The sequence below is a fragment of the Pseudorca crassidens genome, chromosome 3, assembly GCF_039906515.1.
Source record: "Pseudorca crassidens isolate mPseCra1 chromosome 3, mPseCra1.hap1, whole genome shotgun sequence".
NCBI lineage: Eukaryota > Metazoa > Chordata > Mammalia > Artiodactyla > Delphinidae > Pseudorca > Pseudorca crassidens.
This window is the reverse complement of record NC_090298.1, coordinates 157,460,561-157,488,410: the sequence shown is the minus strand read 5'-3', so window position 1 is coordinate 157,488,410 and position 27,850 is coordinate 157,460,561. Positions and strand designations below refer to the sequence as shown.

Below are 27,850 nucleotides of genomic sequence, written 5' to 3'. Positions count from 1 at the left end.
ACTTTTTCTCTCATAGTATAGAAGTTTGTATTATAAAGAGTCAAACCTATCAATCTTTTCCTTAATGGTTTCTACTTCTGGTGCCATGGTTAATTATATGGCTCCCCCTACTCAAGATCATACATGTAATCACCTATATTTTCTTTAATTTAAAAATTAATATATATGGAAATTATTTTAGAATAAGGTAAAAAGTAAAGACCTATGTTTGTTTTTCCAGATGTGTAGTCAGTTGTCTCAAAACTAGCTATTGGAATCATCCAATTCTTTTCTCATTAATTTGAAATGCCACTTTGGTATACTTCAGAATCTTCTGTGTATTTTGTGTCTGTGTCAGAACTTGCTAATTTTTTTCAGTGCTCTACTCTGATGACAGTGCCCACTATTCCTTTTCTCTGACTGGACAAGTCTCCTCTTATTGCTCCTCTCAGAATTTCTTAGAAATTCTTGAACATGTCATCTTCCAAATTGATTTAGGAATCAGTCAAATTCTCTTCCTTCTTGCCAATGAAAAGCAAAACAATATTTTTAGATTCTAATTTGTGTTCTATCCATATTATTTTTAGAAGAATTAAAAAACTGCAACTATTTTTATACAAAGCTGAAAATTTATTAACAATCTACTACACTGTATGTAACATATGTGGTATTTTTTCCCACAAAGTACTAATTTTAGCCTTTAAAGAACTGATATTCAAATCACATGAAAAACATTCATAAAGGCATTAAGAAAGAGAAAAACACCTAATAATAAAGAAAACTGAGGCAGATCCCCTCCCCCACAGCTTGCTCTCACCCTCTGCTCCCTTGCAGTGTACTCAATAGATCTCGCTTTCTACCCTCACTTCGGGCTCGGTGAATTCTTTTACCACCCACATTGCCAGCCCCATCACCACATTCCACAGCATTTTGGTGGCCCATACAGGGAATGCCTCTGTCTGCCTTTTCTAATCAGTCTTCCAATAGTAGTGATCGGCCTAATGACTTGGGGCAATTGAAGGTCCCCGGCCAGGGTTATTGCTCAGCGGGACCCAAGGTCTCCAGACGGGCTCCGACTCACTGTCACCCCAAGGGCTACATTCTGGAAAGTCTTTTCTCCTCTTCAACACTGCCGATGGTCTAAGGTCCCTGGAGACCAGGGATTGCACATCCTGACTCTCTGGCGGACCTAAAGCCCAGTCCCATATCGACTGACTGTCCCTGCCCGATGGGGTGGTAGTGTCCTTTGGGCCTAGCTTTGGGACTCCTCACTTCTAACACCTGGTGCATTCGGCAGCGGCAGCTCGTCTGGGGCAAATCCAGGCACACTGTGAGATCCTCTTTTCTCTTTCCATCCTGATCCACGAACGTCACCAAGTACGTCAAACAAGTTGCTACAAAACCAACTTCATTCCATCAAGCTACAAATGGTGACAAGACAAGGATTCCAACCTCTAGAATCAATACAGTTGACTACTCTCAAACAGGCCTCCCAAAATTTCTATTCACACAGAATCCCACAGCCCCACAGCCGACCAGCAAAGCCAACTGGGACCCAATGTCACCCTTTCTCAGCAGGAAGTAGCCCAAGATGATGTCGTTGCCCAGATGTCAATGATTTGACTCTGCTGATCTGACGGGGGGGGGGGAAATGTAGAGCTTAACAAAAGAACAGCCATCTTAGGCTGGGGCGGTCCTTTTAAGATAAGACAAATGCACTCTCCCCCCAACGGGAAATTATCAGTAGTCACAAGCAGTTGGCATTCCAGGCAGATAGAGCTATGACACACCCAGCCCTAACCACCAAACGGGTGGAACATTAACCCAAGGGTGACCAGAGGGGACCATAAAAGAAGCCCAGTTTCTCTCCCCCAGCGTAGACCCCCTCTTGGTCTCCCCCACAGTGTACTCAATAAATCTCACTTTCTACCCTCAGAAAAAAAAAAAAAGAAAGAAATAGAAAAAGAAAACTGAGAAGAGGCCACCTAGTAAGATAAGTCAACAAAATCTTAGGGGCTAGAAAACAACTATCAGGCCACTACTCTTTCCCCACCCTGAGAAGAAGACTGAATTTTGCTCTCCAGAAAGGCTGAAATAGGCTCCTGGGCACTGTGCACAGCTCAGGGCAGAGGTGAGGTGCAGTGCCCAAATGAAAAACAGAGATTAAAATAAAAGTCTGCACCCAGAAGGATGAGATCACTCTAGGTCTCCAAACACTGCTGCCATGTTTATTGCCACCCAGCTCTTGTCACTGACACTAGCCTCCCCTACAGGAGACAGAAAGATTCTTCTTTGGGGAAACTGACCCAAGTCCAAGTGAAAAGACCTACAAATACACACACTTAGGGGTCCCCCCAAAAACAGCCAGTCGCACTTGACACCAAATGTGAAACATACCCGTTGGTAAGCCTTAAAGAGATTCCAATCGACAACTTAATAACTCACTTTAATACAAATGATCACACAAGGATATTTAAGTAAAACTTACAGTTTATCAGCCTCATATGGGGTCTAGGCATCAGTATTTATAATTTTTTATGTAATATAACCAGGTGATTCTAATCCAGGCTTAAGAAATACTGCTGTCCCAGGTAAGGCAAAGACCAAAACAAATGGAGAGAACTCAAGGAACAAAAGAAAGCTTCAGGGGCTTCCCTGGTGGCACAGTGGTTGAGAGTCCGCCTGCCGATGCAGGGGACACGGCTTCGTGCCCCGGTCCGGGAGGATCCCATATGCTGTGGAGTGGCTGGGCCCGTGAGCCACGGCCACTGAGCCTGTGCTCCGCAACGGGTGAGGCCACAGCAGTGAGAGGCCCACGTACCATAAAAAAAAAAAAAGAAAGCTTCAAAGTAAATAATATATCTAAGAAATTTAAAAGACTGTCACAATAAAAAGAAAACAAACTCCAGGATATTAAAATATATAACAACGAAAGGGTTGTAAGATAAAGTTGGGAAATCTCAGAAAGTAAAACAAAGAGAGAGACAGAGAGAGAGAAAAAGGAAAATGGAACAGTAAGAAAATTAGGGGCTCAATGTGGGAGGAACCTTACCAATTAAGAGAATTTCCAGAAGGGGACAAAAGAGAAAACAGCAGGGAAAAGTTAGGTGAGTTGAAAGGAGAAAGGCCTCTGCAGAATGATACCTGAGAGTAGAGAGGAGTGGTACAGGAGAAAACCGATTTTCATCATAAAATTGTGGTATTTCTTGAGTTTTAAAAGTAAGTATATTTCTTTGATTAAAAAATTAGCTAAAACTCTGAAAGAAATAAAATACTCAGAGGAAATGCTTTAATATTAGGAATGATTAGGAATTTTCATTCTGGTATGTCTTACTTTCACTGTACTCACAGCTATGATATTTAAATTTCCTTTTTCAAATTCTCAGAGCTTTCTGAGAATCTGCTCCCTGTGTTATAATCGTCAGTTTGGCTCAAATAAAATTCTCTTTTTTCTTCTTAAAAAAAAAAAAATTTCCTTGTTCAGCATGCTGTAAACTTCCTTTAAGCTCTGAAAATTCCCATAAGTCTAGGACAGCACATTCGGTGTTCAGCTCTGGGGTTACAGGCTTCATTTAATTTATCTTCTTTCACAGAAGACTATGACTCATATGCTGTGATTCTCTTTAAGAGAAGACTACTCCTCTTATTTAGGTGAAAGAAGGAAGGAGTCATACTGTTAGTGGAAATCTTTCCTATAGCTCCAGGAGAAAAGGAAGTTGTTTAACTTGACATGCCTATTCCAACTGACAATTCTGAATAAATCAAAATCACAATGTACTCTTTGGATTTCAGAATTCCACTGTAAGAACTATCTCCAAGAAGTCTGTAATCCTAAGAAATGATGGCATATTCAAATTACTTAATTTTTCATTAAAAGTTCATTAGTGAAATGGAAGAAAAGGAGTAGAAAGTTACTTTAAAATCAAAGTCTAAAGAAAATTGCTACTTAATAGTTTACGGATTTTGTTTTATTTCCAATTAATTGAATCTTAGTTGAGTAAACACACTATCATAACCACTGATAGGAAAAATTTAAGGAAATATACAGATTTATACTAAATTGCGTCCATTATAGAATAAAAGAGAACACTTTATGAGTTTTCTAACCTAGCAAATATTTTCATACTTGGATGTCACCACTACTGAATATACCAATTCATGGGATATAGCCATAAAGCAACATTATTTTTGTGTCCTACTGTCTTAAAAGCCACTCTGTGAACTGAGTGTTCTCCTGCCCCTAAGGCAAGTCCCATACCTTTTCTAATCTAGCACAGGTTATACAATCTAATCTAATCTAATCTAATCTCAATCTAATAACAAACAAAACTTTGAAACTGATTTAAAGTTGAGGGTTTTCCTTTATTCCAGCTGAGGCCTCCTACGGCATAACAGAAAACCTGCAATTGTGAGAGGGAGTAGAGAGGTTAAGGCAATCTTCTTCCTCTTTCTCTGCCAGCACAATCTCACACTTTTCCTGACTTACTCACGACTGAAGCAGGCAGGGAAGGAGAGGGAGGGAAGTAGAAAATTCTTACTGAACTATGTTCTTACAATGGTATGGTATTGGTGCTCCCTACAGTTGGCGTATTTAAAATGGATCTCCTTTCTCCTGGGCACTTTTAAGGATTCTTCTGATTGTTCCCATCACTGTGGATCTCTCATCTGCAGTACCCTTGATGCTTGTTATGTACCCTCCTCTGGCTGTTTTTGGTTCTTTCCTCAGCTCCTTAAATTCAATCCCTGTTGGAGTCTTCTCATCCTTTTTAAGGGCCGTCTTGGGAGGACCTAAGAAAATTCCATTGACTCTTGGGGCCCTCATCTAGTCCATAGTAAACTAACATTCTTTGCCTACACAGATTAGATGATACAGGAGAACCTCTCAAGACATTTTCACTCCATGGTCAGAAACTCAACAGCCAGCCAGCCAGCCCAGTGCTGGCCTTTATATCAGACTAGAATTATAATACAAGCCATATATATAATGTTTAATATTCTGGTAGCATCATTTTATAAAGGTAAAAAAAAAGTAAAATTAATTAATAATATATTTTATTTAATCTAATATTTCCCAAATATTATCACATAGACATTCAATCTATATTAAAAAATTAACAAGACAGTCTACATCGTTTTTGTACTACGTTTGAGAAATTGGATGTGTTTTACACGACAGTATATTTTAATTTGGACTAGTCACATTTCAAGGGCTCACAAGCCACATGTGGCTTGTTTTGGATGGTGTAGCTTTAGATATTGCAGGCCTAGGTTGGACACCAGTCTGTAGTATCCCCACTAAGCCACAAAAAAATATGTGTCTCCAAATGGTCTACCACTAAATTCTCTAAATGAGAAGGGCCCAGCAGGTATTTTAGAGAAAACAGCTCCCTAAAGAAATCCTCCTTCAAATCCCAACATTCAACCTCTTAACACCCTCTACATGGGTGAATTTAAGAATTACATACTATGGGCTTCCCTGGTGGCGCAGTGGTTGAGAGTCCGCCTGCCGATGCAGGGGACACGGGTTTGTGCCCTGGTCCGGGAAGATCCCACATGCCGCGGAGCGGCTGGGCCCGTGAGCCATGGCCGCTGAGCCTGCGCGTCCAGAGCCTGTGCTCCGCAACGGGAGAGGCCACAACAGTGAGAGGTTTTCTCTCACTTTGTTTTTTGCAACTTTGGCATGGTAGGGTCTAGTATTTCACTTTGGACTGTATCTATATTGTTTTGGGGTCCTAGCCAACACTTCTGTTTTAAGCATTCTGCTACCTGAATATTTCAATCATGTCTCAAGTTCTTGATGTTTCTGGCACTTTATTTTTGACTATAGGATAATGGCTTTCAACAACAGTAAACAATACTAAGACATTACGTATTTCATTTTAATCTTACAAAGTAATTATTAGCTTTATTTTAAAATTAATCTTCCCAAATACTTACATTACCCTTAAAAAAACACAAGCAACTACAGGCTATATGTGATCATAAACATGTAAAATAAGAAACACCTATGTATGAAAGAAAAAGACTAACATTTAACAATGGCTATGTTTTGAAAGTCATCATGAATAACTTTTGAGTTTTCCAGTTTTTTGTATTAAGTATGAACCAATTTTAGAAAATAGTAATTAAGATTGGTTGGTTCCTACGTACACTTTTAATTCTTTTATAATACTTACCTATTAAGGCTGTGGTAAACCGATTCATGGAGAGAGGTTCTAAATACATTGGTCCTTCATAGGCGGACTCCAGTTCACTCCTAACGTAGTCCCTAAATAAGTAAAATGATAAGAATGTATTAGATACATTCCAAGCACATATGGGAGATAGAAGCTGCTATAGCACAGCATTCTTATAAAAAGCATATTATGTTAATAACACCTCTATCCACATCTATACTAAGGAAAACTTTAGGTACAAAAAATTATAGAGGGATGGCCTTCATCTCCTTCGTCCATGCACTGGAAAGAGAATTTACTGAAACTGAATTTTACTATGCAGAGAAGCAGCCAAGGCTCTACTTTGTGGGATTTTCTTTCTTCCCACGACCTTATTAAATAATTTATGCCCAGGAAAAAGCCAGTTGAGATGCCATCTCTCAACCCTACTACTTAACTGATAACACCTAATACTATTACATTGAATTTCCCCTCTTTTGACTAGCTTCCATCATCCCTCCCATCTTCTTTTCCCCAAAGTTTTGTCCCAAGTTATACTTAACTAGTTACAGGTAAAATCACAAACTAGCTAGCAAACTAGCTTGTAGCAGGACAATCCTTAAAAACTGTCACTTTCAAGTCTACAGGGAATCTATAATTAGAATTATAATATTTTGTAGGCTACAAACTTATTTTGAGATAAATTTTAAATCAAATCAAATATTCCTTTTAAAATTTAATTCATTTAACATTGATCACTGAGAAATAACAAGATTTAAGTATTGGCCAAAGAGTCTTTACACTCTGAGAAAACAGAACTTTTAGGGCAGAGGCAAGAAGCACAAAAAGGGAGAATTTACTTTATTATCAATAAGTTCAGTGGTAATAGTAGAACATGGTTGTCTTAAGTTCTTCTGACATCAAAGTAGGAAAGTTTGTGTTAAAAAAAATTCTCCTTTTCTTCAATTGCTGAATGCTTTATTCACTGTACTTTAATAGTTTTAATGTTTCAAGTATTTCTGAAAAACTCAGATGGCTGTATTTACTTTTTCCATGAAATTACTTCCTATTAGGCAATCAAGTTGAATTCCTTCAGCATAACATAGCCAAACAAGAAATGACCTTTACATAATCAGCAAGGAGAGTATTGCCAAAAATCAACATTAAAAACTAAAATAAAAATTTAAAGCAGTTTTGGGAACAATTATAAAAACCAATGAATGACTAAGCTTCTTGGGTGATTTTGCAATTCTCCTCTATAACTCTAGGAGGATTATTTTTAACAAATAAAGTCTCTTTCTAGTAAAGAGAAAGCCAAATTCTCAATGGGAATGATTCTAATGCAGTGGCTGTCAACCAGGGGTGATTTTGCCCCTGAAGGGATAGTCTGCAATGTCTGGAGACATTTTTAGTTGTCACAGCTTGGAAGGGTGGAGGGGTGCTACTGGCACCTAAGCCAAGATGTTGCTAAAGCATTCTACAGTGCACAGAACAGCCCCCACAACAAAGAATTACCCACTCCAGAAGGTCAGTGGTTGAAATCCTGTTTTAATGTAGAGAGACACAAACGCTACACGTGCAAATTATATATAAATATCTGATTACTAGTGTAGTATAGGTAACCGTCAATGTAATTATTATATTTCATATAGCTTTAAGATAGAAAGCTAAAGAATTAAGAGAATTATGAAGTTTAAAATAAAATAGACACATAACTACCATGTACGCTTACGAAGTCTTTGAAAATGCTATTAAAGAAATAAATTTATATTTTAAAGAGATGTAGCTCTGAGTCCCAGTACTACCTAGGCCTTTAAAGCCAAATAATTTCTTTTTGGCCATAGCACATCCCTCTCAAATAGATCCAGTTTAAAGAGAGGCCACGTGGGACTTCCCTGGCAGTCCAGTGGTTAAGACTTCGCCTTCCAATGCAGGGCGTGCAGGTCTGATCCTGGGTCAGAGAGCTAAGATCCCACATTCCTAGCGGCTGAAGGACCAAAACATAAAACTGAAGCAATATTGTAACAAATCCAATAAAGACTTTAAAAAAATTAAATTAAAAAGTAAAAAGAGGCCAGGGACAACCCATAAAGACAAAAGGCAGGTTGGTGTTTGCCACGGGATGGGGGGAGGGGGAATGGAAACAACTATTTAAGGGTTGCAGGTTTCATTCTGGGGTGATGAAAATGGAATTAGATAATGGTGACGGTTATACAACATTATGAACGTACTATATGAACTGTTCGCTTTAAAAGGTTAATTTTGTTATGTGAATTTCACCTCAGTAAAAAAGGGGGGCCTACAAGAGCACTACCTCCAAGGGGAAAAGCCAAAAGATGGACCAAAAGGACCTCAGTCCCAGGAGCTCTCTCACAGAGAGGGGTGAGGGGAGGAGATGACAGAGTTGGGTTCCCTGTCTTATTTTCTCTCACATTTGCTTTTGTCATCATATTACTGATGTTTCATAAGAAACTCAGGAAACTCAACATTATCAAGAATTTCTTATTGCTGAGACATTTGCTAATTGTTTTGTATTATTTCCTAGCCTACTTCAGCTTACCCTCTTTTTTTTTTTTTTTTTTTTGCGGTATGCGGGCCTCTCACTGTTGTGGCCTCTCCCGCTGCGGAGCAACAGGCTCCGGACGCGCAGGCTCAGCGGCCATGGCTCAGGGGCCCAGCCGCTCCGCGGCATGTGGGATCCTCCCGGACCAGGGCACGAACCCATGTCCCCTGCATCGGCAGGCGGACTCTCAACCACTGCGCCACCAGGGAAGCCCAGCTTACCCTCTTTTTAAAAGCCTCTTTTTCTTTAGTCCCTTACCTTAAATTCTAATTTCACATAACAAAACTTCTAAGGAAAATTAATATTTTCTATACTTTTTTATTCTAACTCAAAAAGAATCTGCTGTATACCTATGTTGCTAGCACACTGCTAGGCCCTGAAAATACTGCGGTAGACAAGAAAGACACAGTTGCTGTTAGGATGAAGCTTACAAACCAGGAGAGGAGACATACATTAAACAAATACTCATGCTAACCATTATTAAATTACAATTGTGACAAATGCTGTAAGAAAAAAATACAGAATGCTGTAATGGTCTTTTAAATTTTTATTTTTATATTCACAACTCTATTTAAAAATTATCTTCTATTATCTTCATTTCTAGATTCATATTTTTCCATTTAGCTAGTTTTTTCTGTCTTTTTATTTTAAATATCACTTATTTTACCTCTCATTCTATTTCATAGGGTTATTTTAAAGGGTTTAATGCAACTATTTCCTTTTCTTTTATCCTACCCTATGTTTCTTTGGTGGTTTTGTTGTTGTTGTTGTTGTTGTTTTTTTTTTGCGGTACGCGGCCTCTCACTGTTGTGGCCTCTCCCGTTGCGGAGCACAGGCTCCAGACCCTCAGGCTCAGCAGCCGTGGCTCACGGGGCCCAGCCACTCCGCGGCATGTGGGATCTTCCCGGACCGGGGCACGAACCCGTGTCCCCTGCATCAGCAGGCTGCAGGTGGCAGGCGGACTCTCAACCACTGTGCCACCAGGGAAGCCCTGTTGTTGTTGTTTTTAAAGTTTCCTCTTAACTTTCTAATTCTTTTTATGATTTTCTTTTTAGTTCTTTTTCTCTTTCCATGTTTCATTACTCTGTGGTTTGTTGAGATTATAGGACACTAAGGGACGACTACATTCCAGAATAATCTCCAACCTTTAGGCCACAATGACAACACCCTGAGTTTAAGCAGTTTCTGCCCACTAGCTCTCCCACTTTGCCCTCTTCTAAGACCCTATGAACAGCTCTCTCTCAATGCTGCAGCCTCTCCCAGGACTGCCCGACCTGTCATTGCATCAATCACCCTACCAAAGAAATTAACATCTTTCCAAGGCACCTCAGACCCTCTCCCCTTTGCTCAACTCCTATCTCTCAAGACAGTCTTCAGAATTTCTCTGTTTGGCTGACTCACCAATAGGCCCCACCTCAGTAAAGACAGCCAGACCCAGAAGGCCTGCAGTCCCTTTGGGTTGGCCGAGCTTGGCTTGCCAGAGCCAGGGCAGTGGCTTTGGTGGAGGCTAAACTACTCGTCTTGCCAAGCAGCCACTACTTACCTATCTCTTCTGAGAGAAGAATCTGAGCACTGCCTCCCAAACTATACAGAAAAACTGGTGAAAAAAAAAAACAAAACTGGCAACATTAACAAAGATCTCTATATCTAAGTGATGTACAACTTCAGGGAATCTCATGCTGGCAATGAAAACTCTTGGTTACTCAGTTTCAACGGAGTGGGTCACTTACAACAGTAAAAAACAAGACAGTAAGCCTAAATAAGAAGGATCCAGAGAAAGAATTATCCAAAATTCCATGAGTCATTTTAGGCCAAAATTTATTCTGAGGCAAGAGCCATGAAATTCTATTTTTAACAGAATTTTATACCTATTTTAAGACTGAATCAGATGGAATGTTCAAAAGCAGTATCAGAATTTTTAAATTTAGATTTAAAGAGTAGAATGCATTAAGTTAGTCAGAAACAAGAATTCCTGCATTCTGCTTGTAACTGAATAAAATCTTCCCCTTCTTAAACCTCTTTTCTCACTTGTGCAATCTGTGCAATGCTAACAATTAACGCTGAGCACCAGTAAACTGAACACTTTGAAAATCCACTTCTCTACACCCCTTGTGGTAGGCTACTTTCCTGTTGTTGCAACTATTTGGGGGCATAAGGAATGTGTAAGATGTATAAAAAGAGCCCCAAGGATAGCTTACAATAGGAAAAACTCTTGCTATAAAGAGAAGTATACAAGTTATAAAAAAATAAATAACAACAAAACCTAGGAGCTTATCAATTCATCAGCTGATTAAAGACCTTTATTTCTAAGTCTCTCAAGCAACCTGGCTGCGTCACTGAACAACCTAGGAACAATCTGTACATTCTGGCCACTTAAAGCTTTCAAACAATATTAATTCCAAAGAAACCTAATCTATTTGTACACAGAACAAAGTGGTGAGCCCTCCAAGTTATCTTTCGCAATATGTGCGAAAAAAAGGCACTGCTCAATTTAAGAGATCCCAGATAATGAGATTTTTTTTTTTTTTTTTTTGGGCCGCACAGTGCAGCATGCAGGATCTTAGTTCCCCAACCAGAAAGTGCAGAGTCCTAACCACTGGGCCACTAGGGAATTCCGAGATGTTCAAACACCGGGATTTGAGTACCTACCACACCCTAAGCATTGTACTAGCAATTGAACAGTTCATCTACCCAGTTTCATCATTTAAATCTTCTCTGCCACACGGCCACCCTATTTTCTCTCTTCAGCTTCTTTCTGACCACCTACTAAATATTTAGTGCCTTGATCTGATAATGTTCAAAAGAAGAGAACATATCTGACACTGAAATGGACCAATTTTATTCCTGTCAAAATTAGGAGTTGAGTGTATAATGATAAAATTCATTTTACAATTCCTTTATCTAACAACAGTTCTCAAATGAAAAAATCTTTTTCCCCGGGTGACAACGTTTGGCAATTAGTGATACTTTCTGGTTTCACAATTGTGCGGAAGGGGTATTCTGCAATCTGTTAGCAGAGACAGGGTGTTGTTAACATCCTGTAATGCACACAACTGCTCCATAGCAAAGAATGACACAGCCCAAAATGCTAACAGTTCCAAAAGAGACAACCCCTCATCTATAGCTTTGAATTACACAAGCTTTCATAAAATGGAGACCTAGTTATCTGTATTGACACATAAGTAACTCTTGGGAAAGTTTTACATTTGAAATCATAGTTACACACCCAAGACAAGGATGAAAAAGAGTACACTTTTATCATTTGAGACCCATGGGCTCTTAAGTCATACATGTACAAAATTGATACACTGGTTCATAAACCTAACAATAACACAAGGCATTTAAGAATAATGAAGTTTAAAATTTTAGAGAAAAACACTTAACTGTGGATGTAAACCATGAAAACACTCTCACAGTAATGGTCATGTCACTTTGTACAATTTCTCTTTTTTTCCCTGTAGTTCTGGATTGTCTCAATTTTAAAGTAGGGTTGACGCTGTAAAATACATTCCTTAGATCACTCAAAATGAAAAGCATAGTTTAGAATTTTAAGTATTAAAGAACCTGACATTTATCAAATTCTAATGAGTTCAATTAGAATATTAATATTAAATGTTCATACTGAGCTGTGCCCATGGATTTTCTAAAGTTTAATTCTTGTGAAATGCAAGTTATACCCATTTTATAAACATATTCTAAACTAGTTTTTATTCACTTAAGGAGAATCAGCTTCATTATATGAGTAAAGGCATACCTTGGAGATACTGGGGGTTCAGTTCCAGACCACCACAATAAAGTGAATACCACAACAGAGCAAATCACATGAATTTTTTGGTTTCCCAGTGCATATAAGAGTTACGTTTACACTATACTGTAGTCTACTAAGTGTCCAATAGCATGACGTCTTAAAAAAAAGTACGTACCTTATAATTTAAAAATACTTTGTTGCTAAATAAAAGCTAACCATCAGTTGAGCCTTCAGCGAGTCATAACCTTTTTGCTGGTGGAGGGTCTTGCCTCAAGGTTGATGGCTGCTGACTGATCAGGGTGGTGGTTGCTGAAGGTTGGGGTGGCTGTGGCAATTTCTTAAAATAAGACAACAATGGATGGAGGACCTTCAAGATGGCGGAGGAGTAAGACGTGGAGATCACCTTCCACCCCACAAATACATCAAACTATATCTACATGTGGAACAGCTCCTACAGAACACCTACTGAACGCTGGCAGAAGACCTCTGACTTCCCAAAAGGCAAGAAACTCCCCAAGTACCTGGGTACGGCAAAAGAAAAAACAGAGACAGAAGAATAGGGACGGGACCTGCACCAGTGGGAGGGAGCCGTGAAGGAGGAAAGGGTTCCACACACTACAAAGCCCCTTCGCGAGCGAAGACTGGGGTAAGGGTGGTGGGGAAGCTTTGGAGCCACGGAAGAGGACACAGCAAGAGGGGTGCAGATGGCAAAGTGGAGAGATTCCCGCACAGAGGATCGGTGCCGACCAGGCTGGGAGCTGAGGCTCGGGCTTTGGAGGTCGGATCCCAGGGAGAGGACTGGGGTTGGCTGCCTGAACACACCCTGAAGGGGGCTAGTGCACCACAGTTAGCTGGGAGGGAGTCTGGGAAAAAGTCTGGAACTGCCTAAGAGGCAAGAGACCATTGTTTCGGGGTGCACGAGGAGAGGGGATTCACAGCACCGCCTAAATGAGCTCCAGAGAACAGCATGAGCCACGACTATCAGCGTGGACACCAGAGACAGGCATGAAACGCTAAGGCTGCTGCTGCAGCCACCAAAAAGCCTGTGTGCAAGCACAGGTCACTATCCACACCTCCCCTCCTGGGAGCCTGTGCAGCCCACAACTGCCAGGGTCCCGTGATCCAGGGACAACTTCCCCGGGAGAATGCATGGCGCGCCTCAGGCTGGTGCAACATCACGCTGGCTTGCCCCACATTCCAATTATAACTACCGTAGCCCTCCCTCCTCCCAACCTGAGTGAGCCAGAGCCCCCTAATCAGCCGCTCCTTTAACCCCCTCCTGTCTGGGCAAAGAACAGACACTAGAGGGCAACCTACACACAGAGTGGGGCCAAATTCAAAGCTGAACCCCAGGAGCTGTGCAAAGAAAGGAGAGAAAGGGAAATCTCTCCCAGCAGCCTCAGGATCAGTGGATTAAATCTCCACAAACAACCTGAGGTACCCTGCATCTGCGGAATACCTGAATAGACAAGGAATCTTCCCAAAATTGAGGCCGTGGACTTTAGGAGCAACTGTAGACTTGGGGTTTGCTGTATGTGACAGACTAGTTTCTGATTTTTATGCTTATCTTAGTATAGTTTTTAGTGCTTATTATCACTGGTGGACTTGTTTATTCGTTTGGCAGCTCTCTTATTTTAAAATTACTTTTTAAATTTTAATAATATTTACTTATTTTTTATTTCAATAACTTTATTTTATTTTATTTTTTTCTCCCTTTTCTTCTGAGCCGTGTGGCTGACAGGATCTTGGTGCTCCAGCCGCGACTCAGGCCTGAGCCTCTGAGGTGGGAGAGCCAAGTTCAGGACATTGGTCCACCAGGGACCTCCTGACCCCACGTAATATCAATCGGCAAGAGCTCTCCCAGAGATCTCTGTCTCAACGCTAAGACCCAGCTCCACTCAAAGACCAGAGAAGTCCAGTGCTGGACACCCCAAGCCAAACAACTAGCAAGACAGGAACACAACCCAAACCATTAGCAAAGAGGCTGCCTAAAATCATAATAAGTTCACAGACATCCCAAAACACACCAGTGGACGTGGTCCTGCCCACCAGACAGACAACATCCAGCCTCATCCACCAGAACACAGGCACTAGTCCCATCCACCAGGAAGCCTACACAACCCACTGAACCAACCTTAGCCGCTGGGGACAGACACCAAAAACAACAGGAACTACGAACCTGCAGCCTGTGAAAAGGAGACTCCAAACACAGTAAGATAAGCAAAATGAGAAAACAGAGAAATATGCAGCAGATGAAGGAGCAAGGTAAAAACCCACCAGACCTCACAAATGAAGAGGAAATAGGCAGTCGACCTGAAAAAGAATTCACGTAATGATAGTAAAGATGATCCAAAATCTTGGAAATAGAATGGAGAACATACAAGAAACGTGTAACAAGGACCTAGAAGAACAAAAGAGCAAACAAACAATGATGAACCACACAATAAATGAAATTAAAAATCCTCTAGAAGGAATCAATAGGAGAATAACTGAGGCAGAAGAATGGATAAGTGACCAGGAAGATAAAATATTGGAAATACCTACTGCAGAGCAGAGTAAAAAAAAGAATGAAAAGAACTGAGGACAGTCTCAAAGACCTCTAGGACAACAGTAAACGCATCAACATTCAAATTATAGGGGTTCCAGAAGAAGAAGAGAAAAAGAAAGGGACTGAGAAAATATTTGAAGAGATGACAGTTGAAAACTTGCTTAATACAGGAAAGAAAACAGTCAAACTAAAGTCCAGGAAGCACAGAGAGTCCCATACAGGACAAATCCAAGGAGAAACATGCAAAGACACATATTACTCAAACTATCAAAAATTAAATACGAAGAAAAAATATTAAAAGCAGCAACAGAAAAGCAACAAATACCATACAAGGGAATCCCCGTAAGGTTAAGAGCTGATCTTTCAGCACAAACTCTGCAAGCCAGAAAGGAGTGGCAGGACATATTTCAAGTGATGAAAGGGAAAAACCTACAACCAAGATTGCTCTACCCAGCAAGGATCTCATTCAGATTCAACAGAGAAATTAAACCTTTACAGACAAGCAAAGGCTAAGAGCCTTTAGCACCACCAAACCAGTTTTATCATAAATGCTAATGGAACTTCTCTAGGCAGGAAACATAAGAGAAGAAAAAGACCTACAATAACAAACCCAAAACAATTAAGAAAGTGGTAATAGGAACATACATATCAATTATTACCTTAAATGTAAAGGGATTAAATTCTCCAACCAAAAGACACAGACTGGTTGAATGGATACAAAAACAAGATCCATACATATGCTGTCTACAAGAGACCCACTACAGACGTAGGGACATATATAGACTGAAAAAATGGAAATCAAAAGAAAGCTTGAGTAGTAATTCTCATATCAGACAAAACAGACTTTAAAATAAAGATGATTATAAGAGAAAAAGGACACTACATAATGATCAAGAGATCGATCCAAGAAGAAGATATAACAATTGTAAATATGCACTCAACAGAGGAGCACCTCAATACATATGGCAAATGCTAACAGCCATAAAAGGGGAAATTGACAGTAACACCATAATAGTAGAGGACTTTAACACCCCACTTTCACCAAACGACAGATCATCCAAAATCAAAATAAATAAGGAAACACAAGCGTTAAATAACACATTAAATAAGATGGACTTAATTGATATTTATAGGACATTCTATCCAAAAACAACAGAATACACTTCTCAAGTGGTCATGGAACATTCTCCAGGAAAGATCACATCTTGGGTCACAAATCAAGTCTTGCTACATGTAAGAAAACTGAAATCGTGTCAGGTATCTTTTCCGACCACAGAGCTGTGAGACTAAATATCAATTTCAGGAAAAAAAATCTGTAAAAAATACAAACACATGGAGGCTAAGCAATACACTACTAAATAACCAAGAGATCACTGAGGAAATCAAAAAATACCTAGAAACAAATGAAACTGAAAACACGATGACCCAACACCTATGGGATGCAGCAAAAGCAGTTCTAAGAGGGAAGTTTATAGCAATACAATCTTACCTCAAGAAACAAGAAAAATCTCAAATAAACAACCTAACATTACAGCTAAAGCAATTAGAGAAAGAAGAACAAAAAAGAAAGCAGAAGGAAAGAAACCATAAAAACCAGATCAGAAATAAATGAAAAAGAGAAGAAGGAAACAATAGCAAAGATCAATAAAACTAAAAGCTGGTTCTTTGAGAAGATAAACAAAATTGAGAAACCAGACTCATCAAGAAAAAAAGGGAAAGACTCAAATCAACAGAATTATAAATGAAAAAGAAGTAACAACTGACACTGCAGAAATACAAAGGATCATGAGAGATTACTACAAGCAACTCTATGCCAATAAAACGGACAACCTGGAAGAAATGGACAAATTCTTAGAAAAGCACAACCTTCCGAGAATCAATCAGGAAGAAACAGGAAATATAAACAGAACGATCACAAGCACTGAAAACTGAGACTGTGATTAAAAATCTTCCAACAAACAAAAGCCCAGGACCAGATCGCTTCACAGTCAAATTCTATCAAACATTTAGAGAAGAGCTAACACCTATCTTTCTCAAACTCTTCCAAAATATAGCAGAGGGAGGAACACTCCCAAACTCATTCTGCAAGGCCACCATCACCCTAATACCAAAACCAGACAAACACGTCACAAAAAAAGAAAACTACAGGCCAATATCACTGATGAACATCGATGCCAAAATCCTCAACAAAATACTAGCAAACAGAACCCAACAGCACATTAAAAGGATCATACACCATGATCAAGTGGGGTTTACCCCAGGAAGGCAAGGATTCTTCAATATACGCAAATCAATCAATGTGATACACCATATTAACAAATTGAAGGAGAAAAACTATATGGTCATCTCAATAGATGCAGAAAAAGCTTTCGAAAAAATTCAACACCAATTTACGAGAAAAACTCTCCAGAAAGTAGGCATAGAGGGAACTTACCTCAACATAATAAAGGCCATATATGACAAGCCCACAGCCAACATCGTTCTCAAGGGTGAAAAACTGAAACCGTTTCCACTAAGATAAGGAACAAGACAAGGTTGCCCACTCTCACCACTCTTATTCAACATAATTTTCGAAGTTTTAGCCACAGCAATCAGGGAAGAAAAAAAAATAAAAGGAATCCAAATCAGAAAAGAAGTAAAACTGTCACTGTTTGCAGATGACATGATACTATGCATAAAGAATCCTAAAGATGCAACCAGAAAACTACTAGAGCTAATCAATAAATTTGGTCAAGCAGCAGGATACAAAATTAATGCACAGAAATCTCTTGTATTCCTATACACTAATGATGGAAAATCTGAAAGAGAAATTAAGGAAACACTCCCATTTACCACTGCAACAAAAAGAATAAAATACCTACGAATAAACCTACCTAAGGAGACAAAAGACCTGTATGCAGAAAACTATAAGACACTGATGAAAGAAATTAAAGATGACACAAACAGATGGAGAGATATACCATGTTCTTGGATTGGAAGAATCTACATTGTGAAAATGACTATACCACCCAAAGCAATCTACAGATTCAATGCAATCCCTATCAAACTACCACTGGCATTTTTCACAGAACTAGAACAAAAAATTTCACAATTTGTATGGAAACACAAAAGACCCCGAACAGCCAAAGCAATCTTGAGAAAGAAAAACAGAGTTGGAGGAATCAGGCTCCCTGACTTCAGACGATACTACAAAGCTACAGCAATCAAGACAGTACAGTACTGGCACAAAAACAGAAACATAGATCAACAGGATAGAAAGCCCAGAAATAAACCCACACACATACGGTCACCTTATCTTTGATAAAGAAGGCAAGAATATACAATGGAGAAAAGACAATCTCTTCAATAAGTGGTACTGGGAAACTGGACACCTGTATGTAAAAGAATGAAATTAGAAGACTCCCTAACACCATACACAAAAATAAATTCAAAATGGATTAAAGACCTAAATGTAAGGCCAGACACTATAAAACTCTTAGAGGAAAACATAGGCAGAACATTCTATGACATAAATCACAGCAAGATCCTTTTGACCCATCTCCTAGAGAAATGGAAATAAAAACAAAAATAAATAAATGGGACCTAATGAAACTTTAAAGCTTTTGCACAGCAAAGGAAACCATAAACAAGATGAAAAGACAACCCTCAGAATCAGAGAAAATATTTGCAAACAAAGCAACTGACAAAGGGTTAATCTCCAAAATACACAAGCCGCTCATGCAGCTCAATATCGACAAAACAAACAATCCCATCCAAAAATGGGCAGAAGACCTAAACAGACATTTCTCCAAAGATATACAGATTGCCATCAAACACATGAAAGGATGCTCAACATCACTAATCATCAGAGAAATGCAAATCAAAACTACAATGAGGTATCACCTCATGCCGGTAAGAATGGGCATCATTAAAAAATCTACAAACAATAAATGCTGGAGAAGGTGTGGAGAAAAGGGAACCCTCTTGCACTGTTGGTGGGAATGTAAATTGATACAGCCACTATGGAGAACAGTATGGAGGTTCCCGAAGAAACTGAAAATAGGACTACCATATGACCCAGCAATCCCACTACTGGGCATATACCCTGAGAAACCATAATTCAAAAAGAGTCATGTACCACAATGTTCACTGCAGCTCTACTTACAATAGCCAGGACATGGAAGCAACGTAAGTGTCCATCAATAGATGACTGGATAAAGAAGACGTGGCACATATATACAATGGAATATTACTTAGCCATAAAATGAAATGAAATTGAGTTATTTGTAGTGAGGTGGATGGACCTAGAATCTGTCACACAGAATGAAGTCAGAAAGAGAAAAACAAATACTGCATGCTAACGCATATGTATGGAATTTCAGAAAGTGCTACTGATCAATCTAATGGCAGGGCAGGAATAAAGACGCAGATGTAGAGAACAGCCTTGAGGGCACTGGGTGGGGGAAGGGGAAGCTGGGATGAAGTGAGAGAGTAGCACTGACATACATACACTACCAAATGTAAAATAGATAGCTAGTGGGAAGCAGACGCATAGCATAGGGAGACCAGCTCCGTGCTTTGTGACCACCTAGAGCGGTGGGATTGGCAGGGTGGGAGGGAGAGCAAGAGGGAGGGGATATGGGGATACACATATATGTACAGCTGATTCACTTTGTTATACAGCAGAAACTAACCCAACATTGTAAAGCAATTATACTCCAATAAAGATGTTAAAAAAAAAAAAGACAAGAATGAAGTGTTCCACACTGAGTCTTCCTTTCATGAAGGATTTCTCTGTAGCATGCAATGCTGTTTGATAGCATTTTACCGGCAGTAGAACTTTTTTTTTTTCGGTACGCGGACCTCTCACTGCCGCGGCCTCCCCTGTTGCGGAGCACAGGCTCCGGACGCGCAGGCCCAGCGGCCATGGCTCACGGGCCCAGCCGCTCCGCAGCATGCGGGATCCTCTCGGCCCGGGGCACGAACCCACGTCCCCTGCATCAGCAGGCGGACTCCCAACCACTGTGCCACCAGGGAAGCCTGTAGAACTTCTTTCAAAATTAAAATCAATTCTCTCAAACCCTGTTGCTGCTTTATCAATTAAGTTTATGTAATATATAATATTCTAAATCCTTTGTTGTCATTTCAATACTCTTCACAGCATCTTCACCAGGAGTAGATTCCGTCTCAAGAAACCACTTTCTTTGCTCATTCATAGGAAGCTACAGTGCTTCAGTTTTTGTTGTTAGATTCCAGCAATTCAGTCACATCTGTAGGCTCAACTTCTAATTCTAGTTATCTTGCTATTTCTACCACAGCTGTAGTGACTACATCCACTGAAGACTTAAACCCCTCAAAGTCATCCATGAGGCTGGAATCATCCTCCAAACTCTTGTTAATGTTGATATTTTGACTTCTTCCCATGAATCACAAATGTTCTTACTGGCATGTAGAATGGTGAATTCCTTCCAAAAGGTTTTCAATTTACTTTGCCCAGATCCATCAGAGGAATCACTATCTTCAGCAGCTACAGCCTTATGAAATATATTTCTTAAATAAGTCTTGAAGATCAGAATCAAAATTACTCCTTGATCCATGGGCTGCAGAAAGGATGTTATATCAGCAGGCATGAAAACATTCAATTTTGTTATATATCTCTGACAGAGCTCTTAGGCAACCAAATGCATTGCCAATGATCAGTAATATTTTGAAAGGAATCTTTTTCTGAGCAGTAGGTCTCAACAGTGGGCTTAAAATATTCAGTAAACCATGCTGTCATCCAGGTTTTGTTATTCCATTTATAGAACACTGGCAGAGTAGATTTTAGCATAATTCTTAAGGGTCCTAGGGTTTTCATAATGGTCAATGAGCATCGGCTTCAACTTAAAGTCACCAGCTGCATTAGCCCCTAATAGAGTCAGCCTGTCACTTGAAGCTTTGAAGCCACTGACCTCTCTAGGTATAAAAGTTCTAGACTGCATCTTCTTCCTTATAAATATAACACTGCGTTGTCTACACTGAAAATCTGTTAAGTGTAGCCACCTTCATTAATGATCTTAGCTAGATCTTCTGGATAACTTTTTGCAGCTTCTACATCAGTACTTGCTGCTTAACCTTGTACTTTTATGTGATGAAGATGGTTTCTTTCCTTAAACCTCATGAACCAAGACCTGCTAGCCTCAAACTTTTCTTGGGCAGCTTCCTCACCTCTCTCAGCCTTCAGGGAATTGAAGAGAATTAGGGCCGTGCTCTGGATTAGGCTTTGGTTTAAGGGAATGTTGTGGCTGGTTTGATCTTCTCTCCAGACCACTAAAACTTTCTCCATATCAGCAATAAAGCTGTTTAGCTTTCTTATCATTCATGTGTTCACTGAAGTAGCACTTTAATTTCCCTCAAGAACCCTTCCTTTATATTCACAACTGGGCTAAGTGTTTGGCACAAGAGGCCTAGCTTTCAGCCTATCTCAGCTTTCGACATGCCTTCCTCATTAAGTTTAATAATTTCTAGCTTTTGATTTAAAGTGAGACACATGACGCTTCCTTTACTTGAACACTTAAGAGACCACTGTAGGGTTATTAACTGGCCTAATTTCAATATTATTGTGTCTCAGGGAATAGGGAGGACCAAGGAGAGGGAGAGAGATGGGAAAAGGTCAGTCAGTGGAGCAGTCAGAACACAGAGCATTTTCTTAAGTTTGCCATCTTATATGGGTGCAGTTTGTGGTGACCTAAAATAATTACAATAGTAACATCAAAGGCCACTGATCATAGATCACCATAACAAATATAATAATGAAAAAGTTTGAAACACTGCAAGAATTACCAAAATGTGACAGAATCATGAAGCATGAGCAAATGCTGTTAGAAAATTGGCACTGGGGCTTCCCTGGTGGTGCAGTGGTTGAGAATCTGCCTGCTAATGCAGGGGACATGGGCTCGAGCCCTGGTCTGAGAGGATCCCACATGCCACGGAGCAACTAGGCCCGTGAGCCACAACTAACTGAGCCTGTGCGTCTGGAGCCCGTGCTCCACAACAAGAGAGGCCACGAATAGTGAGAGGCCCACGCACTGCGATGAAGAGTGGCCTCCGCTTGCCGCAACTAGAGAAAGCCCTCGCACAGAAACGAAGACCCAACACAGCAAAAATAAAATTAATTAATAAACTCCTACCCCCAACATCTTCTTAAAAAAAAATAAAGAAAGAAAAATGGTACTGATGGACTTGTTTGATGCAGGGTTGCCACAAACCTTCAATTTGTAAAAAAAACTGCAATATCTGCAAATCAAAGCGAACCCCAATAAAACAAGGTACGCCTGTACATGAATTAAAGCAAAGAGAGACCCAGCTTTTCAAGAGTTTATGAAACTTTCAATATAAGGAATACTTGCAAATGTCTTTTTCTACAGCCAATTTTTGACGTATCAAATTAATTATTTAAATTATCCAAGTATTGATTTTCCTTCTCAGGATCATACTACACTCTACCTTGATATAACTAGACTGGAGTGACTGCTGGAAAATATTTGCAAATCATTTAACTGAGAAGGCACTTGTATCTAGAATATATAAAGAATTCCTACAACTCAATTTTTTAAAAAAGACAACCCAATTAAATAATGGGCAAAGGATCTGAATAAACATTTCTCCAAGGAAAACTTACAAATGGTTAATGAACACGTGAAAACATGCTCAACATCACTAGCCATCAGAGAAATGCAAATCAAAAGCTCAATGAAATATCTCTCCACGCTTACTATGATGGCTATACTGAAAAAGACAGATATCAACAAGTATTAGCAAGGATGTGGTGAAACTGGAACACTCATACACTGCTGGTGGAAATGTAATAGTGCAGCCACTTTAGAAAATAGTCTGGTAGTTCCCCAAAAGTTTAAACATAGATACTATATGATCCAGCAATTCCACTCCAAGGTATATGCACCCCCCACACAAAAAGGACACCTACACAAAACCCACAAATGTTCATTCGTATCAGCCAAGTAGCAGAAACAACTCAAATGTCCATCAATGGATGAATGGATAAACAAAATGTGTTATATTCATACAACAAAATATGATATGGACAGTAAAATGAAGTAATGATACATGCTACAACATGGATGAACCTTGAAAACATGCTAAGTGAAAGAAGCTAGGCACAAAGGATCACATACTATACAATTCAATGTATACGAAATGTCCAGAATAAGCCAATCCATAAAGACAGAAAAAAGACTGACATGCATAGGGCTAGGGGAAGGGGATTGGTAGGAAATTGGAAGTGACTGCCGATGGATACAGGGTTCCTTTCTGGAGTGATAAAAATGTTCTAAAATTGTTTGGGGTGATGATTTACACAGTTCTGTGAACACATTCAAAACCATTGAGCTGTACACTTGAAACAGGAATGTGAATTATATCTTAATAAAGCTGTTACTTTTTTAAAAAGATACTTGTTCAGGAAGCTGCCACATGAAATATGAACCTTTATGCTTTTTAAACTAAAAAATTCAGCCTTAATAGTCTATAAATGAGACACCTTCAAGACACAAAATTTATTAAACGTGACATTTTATTAATAATTCAAGGATTAACACATCTTTGCTAATCTTTTTGAGATAGTACCATGTAGTGTAAATTATACTAAAAAGAGAAATACTAAAATATTCCATAACTTGAAATTTGTTAGTTTAACATCAAAACTAACTCCATAAGATAGGCATTGTCTTACTTTACAGTTTCGAAGAATCAACTTGCCAGGGTAACATATTTACTAAGTAGGGAAACTACTTCATATCCTACTGATTGTAAAACTAATTTTCTTTCCACTAACCATGCTATTTCTCTAACAGGACAGAACTAGGAATCCAAAAACCTGGATTCAAGTTAAAGTCTGGGATCATGCCTTCCTAGATGTTGGCCAATTTCAGTTTTTTCATCTGTAAATCTCAAAGGATTATAAGAAGGATCAAAATGAAATAAAAAACAAGAAATGTTTTTGCACACTGTAAAATTTTATTACAATTCTTTTTACTGTTTAAAATAAATATAAATTTTCTGATAATGAAAACAAACTTTAAATATTGGAAAAAACATTCCTATAAACTAAAAGTAAAACGTTGAAATTGGCAAAGAAAAATGGTTAGAAAAAGGCTTTCTTTATCTCTGACACTGTTAGGGTCCCCTTTATCCCTACATAACAGAATTTTGATCTCTCTAGAAAAGCCTGGATGATAATAAATACTGCAGATAAAAATAGAGCTACAAGGTTTTAGCCATCACTACATCACTAAACCTCATGGAAACAAAAAAAACATAAGGGGAAAGTGCTGGTTCACTGTTCTTTCACCAGGAATTATAATAACATATAAAAATAACAATTTTAATAGCTCTACCTTCAACTTTCAGATTTCTTTGATTAATCATCAAAATCCTATCAACTCTAAAAAGCTAGCATTATATAGCTATACCATGGAATACCCTGCCATGAAAAAAAATCATTTTTTAAAGACTAACAACACAGGAAAATGCTCACAAAACATCGCTGCATAATAAAAGCAAGACATAAGGAAGTTAAAATTCACTGAGCACTATGATGCGTCAGAAATTTTTTTTTTGCGGTATGCGGGCCTCTCACTGTTGTGGCCTCTCCCGTTGTGGAGCACAGGCTCCGGACACGCAGGCTCAGTGGCCATGGCTCGCGGGCCCAGCCGCTCCGCAACATGTGGGATCTTCCCAGACCGGGGCACGAACCCATGTCCCCTGCATCGGCAGGCGGACTCTCAACCACTGCGCCACCAGGGAAGCCCTACATGCTTAATCTTAATGAATCTTTATAATAGCCCCTTAAAATATTATCAGCATTTTACAGGTGAAGAAACTGAGATGTACCTTTCTGATAAGTGACACTAAGGTTACAGAGCAGTAAATGAGAAACATGGATTTGAACCTATCCAATCCCCATCCGTTCTTCCAAAAGATATGTCATTCTTAGGTGCCCAAACACTCATTTTACACACTAAAATGGTGACTAAGGAGCCCATACTCTAACTACTGCATTATACTCCCTAGATACCATTTTTATTTAAAAATGAATAAGTTAAGATAGGTTAGTGTCTCCAGCTTGAGCTGAGATTCAGAAGTGTCTGGGTAAGGCCACAGGAACAGACTGTGTCAGGGTTTGGGGCTGGTGGTCCTGGAATGGGAAGGATATCCTGTTGTCTGAATCAGTGCTGGCCCTTGGACTCCTAGTCTAGGCTCTATGGCGAAAGATGCTGCAGGAAAAGGCTCAAGTTGGTCCTGTGAAGGAGGCTAAGAAACAGGGACATACTTGTGTGACACGAAATTAGAAAAGCCGAGAGTAAAGCAGCTTGATTTGAAACACTGTGACAATTACAAACACGCAGCACTGCTCTTGCAGCTCCATATTTTGCAATTCTGACATCCAAGAACATACCCTGGGCAAGGATAGCCGCAGAAGTTAAAGAGTAAGATGCCACCCTCCAGGTACCATTTTGAGCAGAGGAAATCAACCAGATAGGAACAGAGGAGAGGAATCTGAGAAGACTGAGTTTCTGGGAAATATTTGGGGGACTTCAGGAAATAACTAGATGAAATAAGGAAGATGGCGGTCCTGCTTCAGCAAGAGGGACCAAGAGTCAGTGACTGTTAGTAATTGTCACTCTTTTGTACCCAATGAAGTGGTGAAAAGTAGAAGGTATTAAAAAACTGGAAGGAAATAACAGAATCTTAACAGGTCTATCTCAGGGTGGCATAATTTCAGGTGATTGCTACTGCCTTTAAATTTTCTATATTTCCCAAAAACTGCCTACAGCGAACAGTATAATTTTATAATCAGGGGGAAAAAGGTTTTTTAAAAGTCAACCATTCAATTCTAGTAATACAAAAATGCTATTTCTAAGATTAAATTTCAAACGTACACCAAAATCTGTGTTTCAAACCTCTAGAAAATTATATCTTGTTATATATGCAAAGTAACTGCCACTCTTCTTAGAACTGGGAGTACATTTTGTTACAGTTATACATTTCAATCAAAACAAAAGAAGTATTGTACCCACAAAACTTATTCTACCCCATTACATTTACTGTTAACAATATTAACAATTTTAATATTGTTTCAAAGTAAGAAGCTCATATTCATTGGTAGACCAGAGTCTTAAAATTTAGGACCAGCAGACCAAGACAAACAGACAATACTTCTAAAGAGGCAGAAGTTCTGAGCTATACAATTAACCTCATGAAATAATTTATATCAATCATCCACTATATACATGGTTGCACCTTACGCTGATAACTCATGCATCATAAACCGACTTCCTAAAATGATGACAGTAATGAAGTCCATAATTGTTAAATAGTTCCTATAGCCTGTCTTTGGATATTCTTTTCTCAGGTAATAAAGAAAAGCTCATGGGTATCTCTGTAAACATACCCTTAAGGTCCATTTCATAGTAAGACTGTTTGTAAAAGCAGAAAAAAATTTTGAGACATAATCCCAGCTATTAATCCTGTATGATAATATTCATTTAGAAAACAAGTATCAAAAATAAAAATCTGTTTTGGATACCTACCAAAGCCTCAGTTTCTTAACAGTGTTCATGAAAAGTATTTTACTGGTAAAGGAAAACTTTAAATTCAGTCATACATTTCAAAAATGGCTCACATTCTTACCTGGAGATTTGATGTCCAGCATAGAGGAGCAGGGCAGTCAAAACATATAAGTAAAGCTGAACCAGATGCTGCCTGGGCAAGGTTAGTAGCACAACACTTAAGATATAACCTGTAGTAGAAGTTAAGAGAAATACAAATAAAATTCGATTCTAATTTAGTCTTCCAGTTAATTACAATAATAAAAAGAGCTTGAAGTAAATTACTTCCCAATTAGGTTTCAACAACTTTGAGCTTTTTTACTTCACTACCAAAGCAAGTTTAGGACAGCAAAATCAGTATGGATTTTTCTATTAAAAATATAAAGCATTTTTCACTTCCTTTGTAGATTTTTCTACTTTATAATCACATATAACACCCAAAGGTACAAGAGGATTACTCCATCATCTACCTTTCCTTGTCTCCTTATTTCTTCTATGCCATTTCTCTCATTCTCTAGTCCAAGAAGAACTGAGTGTCTTACTGTCCCTCTCTATGACTGCGCCTTCTGTGACTCAGCTTTTATTTTTCCAACTCCGAAGGACCCTCTACCTCCTATATCTTCAATCATTCCCCTGACACCATCCTCACCTCTCTTTTCAAAGGATGTGCAGGGCTCTTCTCCCTAGTCTTAAAGAAAAACTTCTCTCCACAGATTTCTCCTTTTCCTGTTACCTATTTTTCTCATTCCACTGACAAATGTTATAAATTATCTGTACCAAAGCCTCTATTTTCTAACTATTATTCCCTCTTTACCCTTTACAATCTTAGATCCTCTACAAATCCCCTTTTCTTTTCTCTAAAGAAACTTGAAAGTCAACAATTACCTACTTGACAAATCTAAGACTCAAGTTTAATCCTTGTCCCAGCATCTGAAGCAACTGACCTCAAAACTTATTCTCTAGGGCTTCCCTGGTGGCGCAGTGGTTGAGAATCTGCCTGCCAACGCAGGGGACACGGGTTCGAGCCCTGGTCTGGGAAGATCCCAAATGCTGCGGAGCAACTGGGCCTGTGAGCCACAACTACTGAGCCGGCGCGTCTGGAGCTTGTGCTCTGAAACATGAGAGGCCGCGACAGTGAGAGGCCCACTCACCGTGATGAAGAGTGGCCCCCGCTTGCCAAAACTAGAGAAAGCCCTCACACAGAAACGAAGACCCAACACAGCCATAAATAAATAAATAAGCTTTCATTTAAAAAAAAAAAAAACAAAA

At 39.2% G+C, this 27,850-nt stretch overlaps 1 protein-coding gene across 5 annotated transcripts in view; it reads right to left on the bottom strand.

The window, feature by feature from the left end:
• RNF145 (ring finger protein 145) overlaps positions 1-27,850 on the bottom strand; it is a 97,194-nt gene that overhangs the window by 56,563 nt on the left and 12,781 nt on the right. For all 5 annotated transcript variants that reach the window (XM_067732975.1, XM_067732976.1, XM_067732979.1 and 2 more), the window contains 2 exons: positions 26,664-26,772; positions 6,156-6,247 (listed from right to left, as the gene is read on the bottom strand). In XM_067732975.1, the coding sequence (XP_067589076.1) occupies positions 6,156-6,247; positions 26,664-26,772 (201 nt within the window). The remainder of the gene's footprint in view (positions 1-6,155; positions 6,248-26,663; positions 26,773-27,850) is intronic.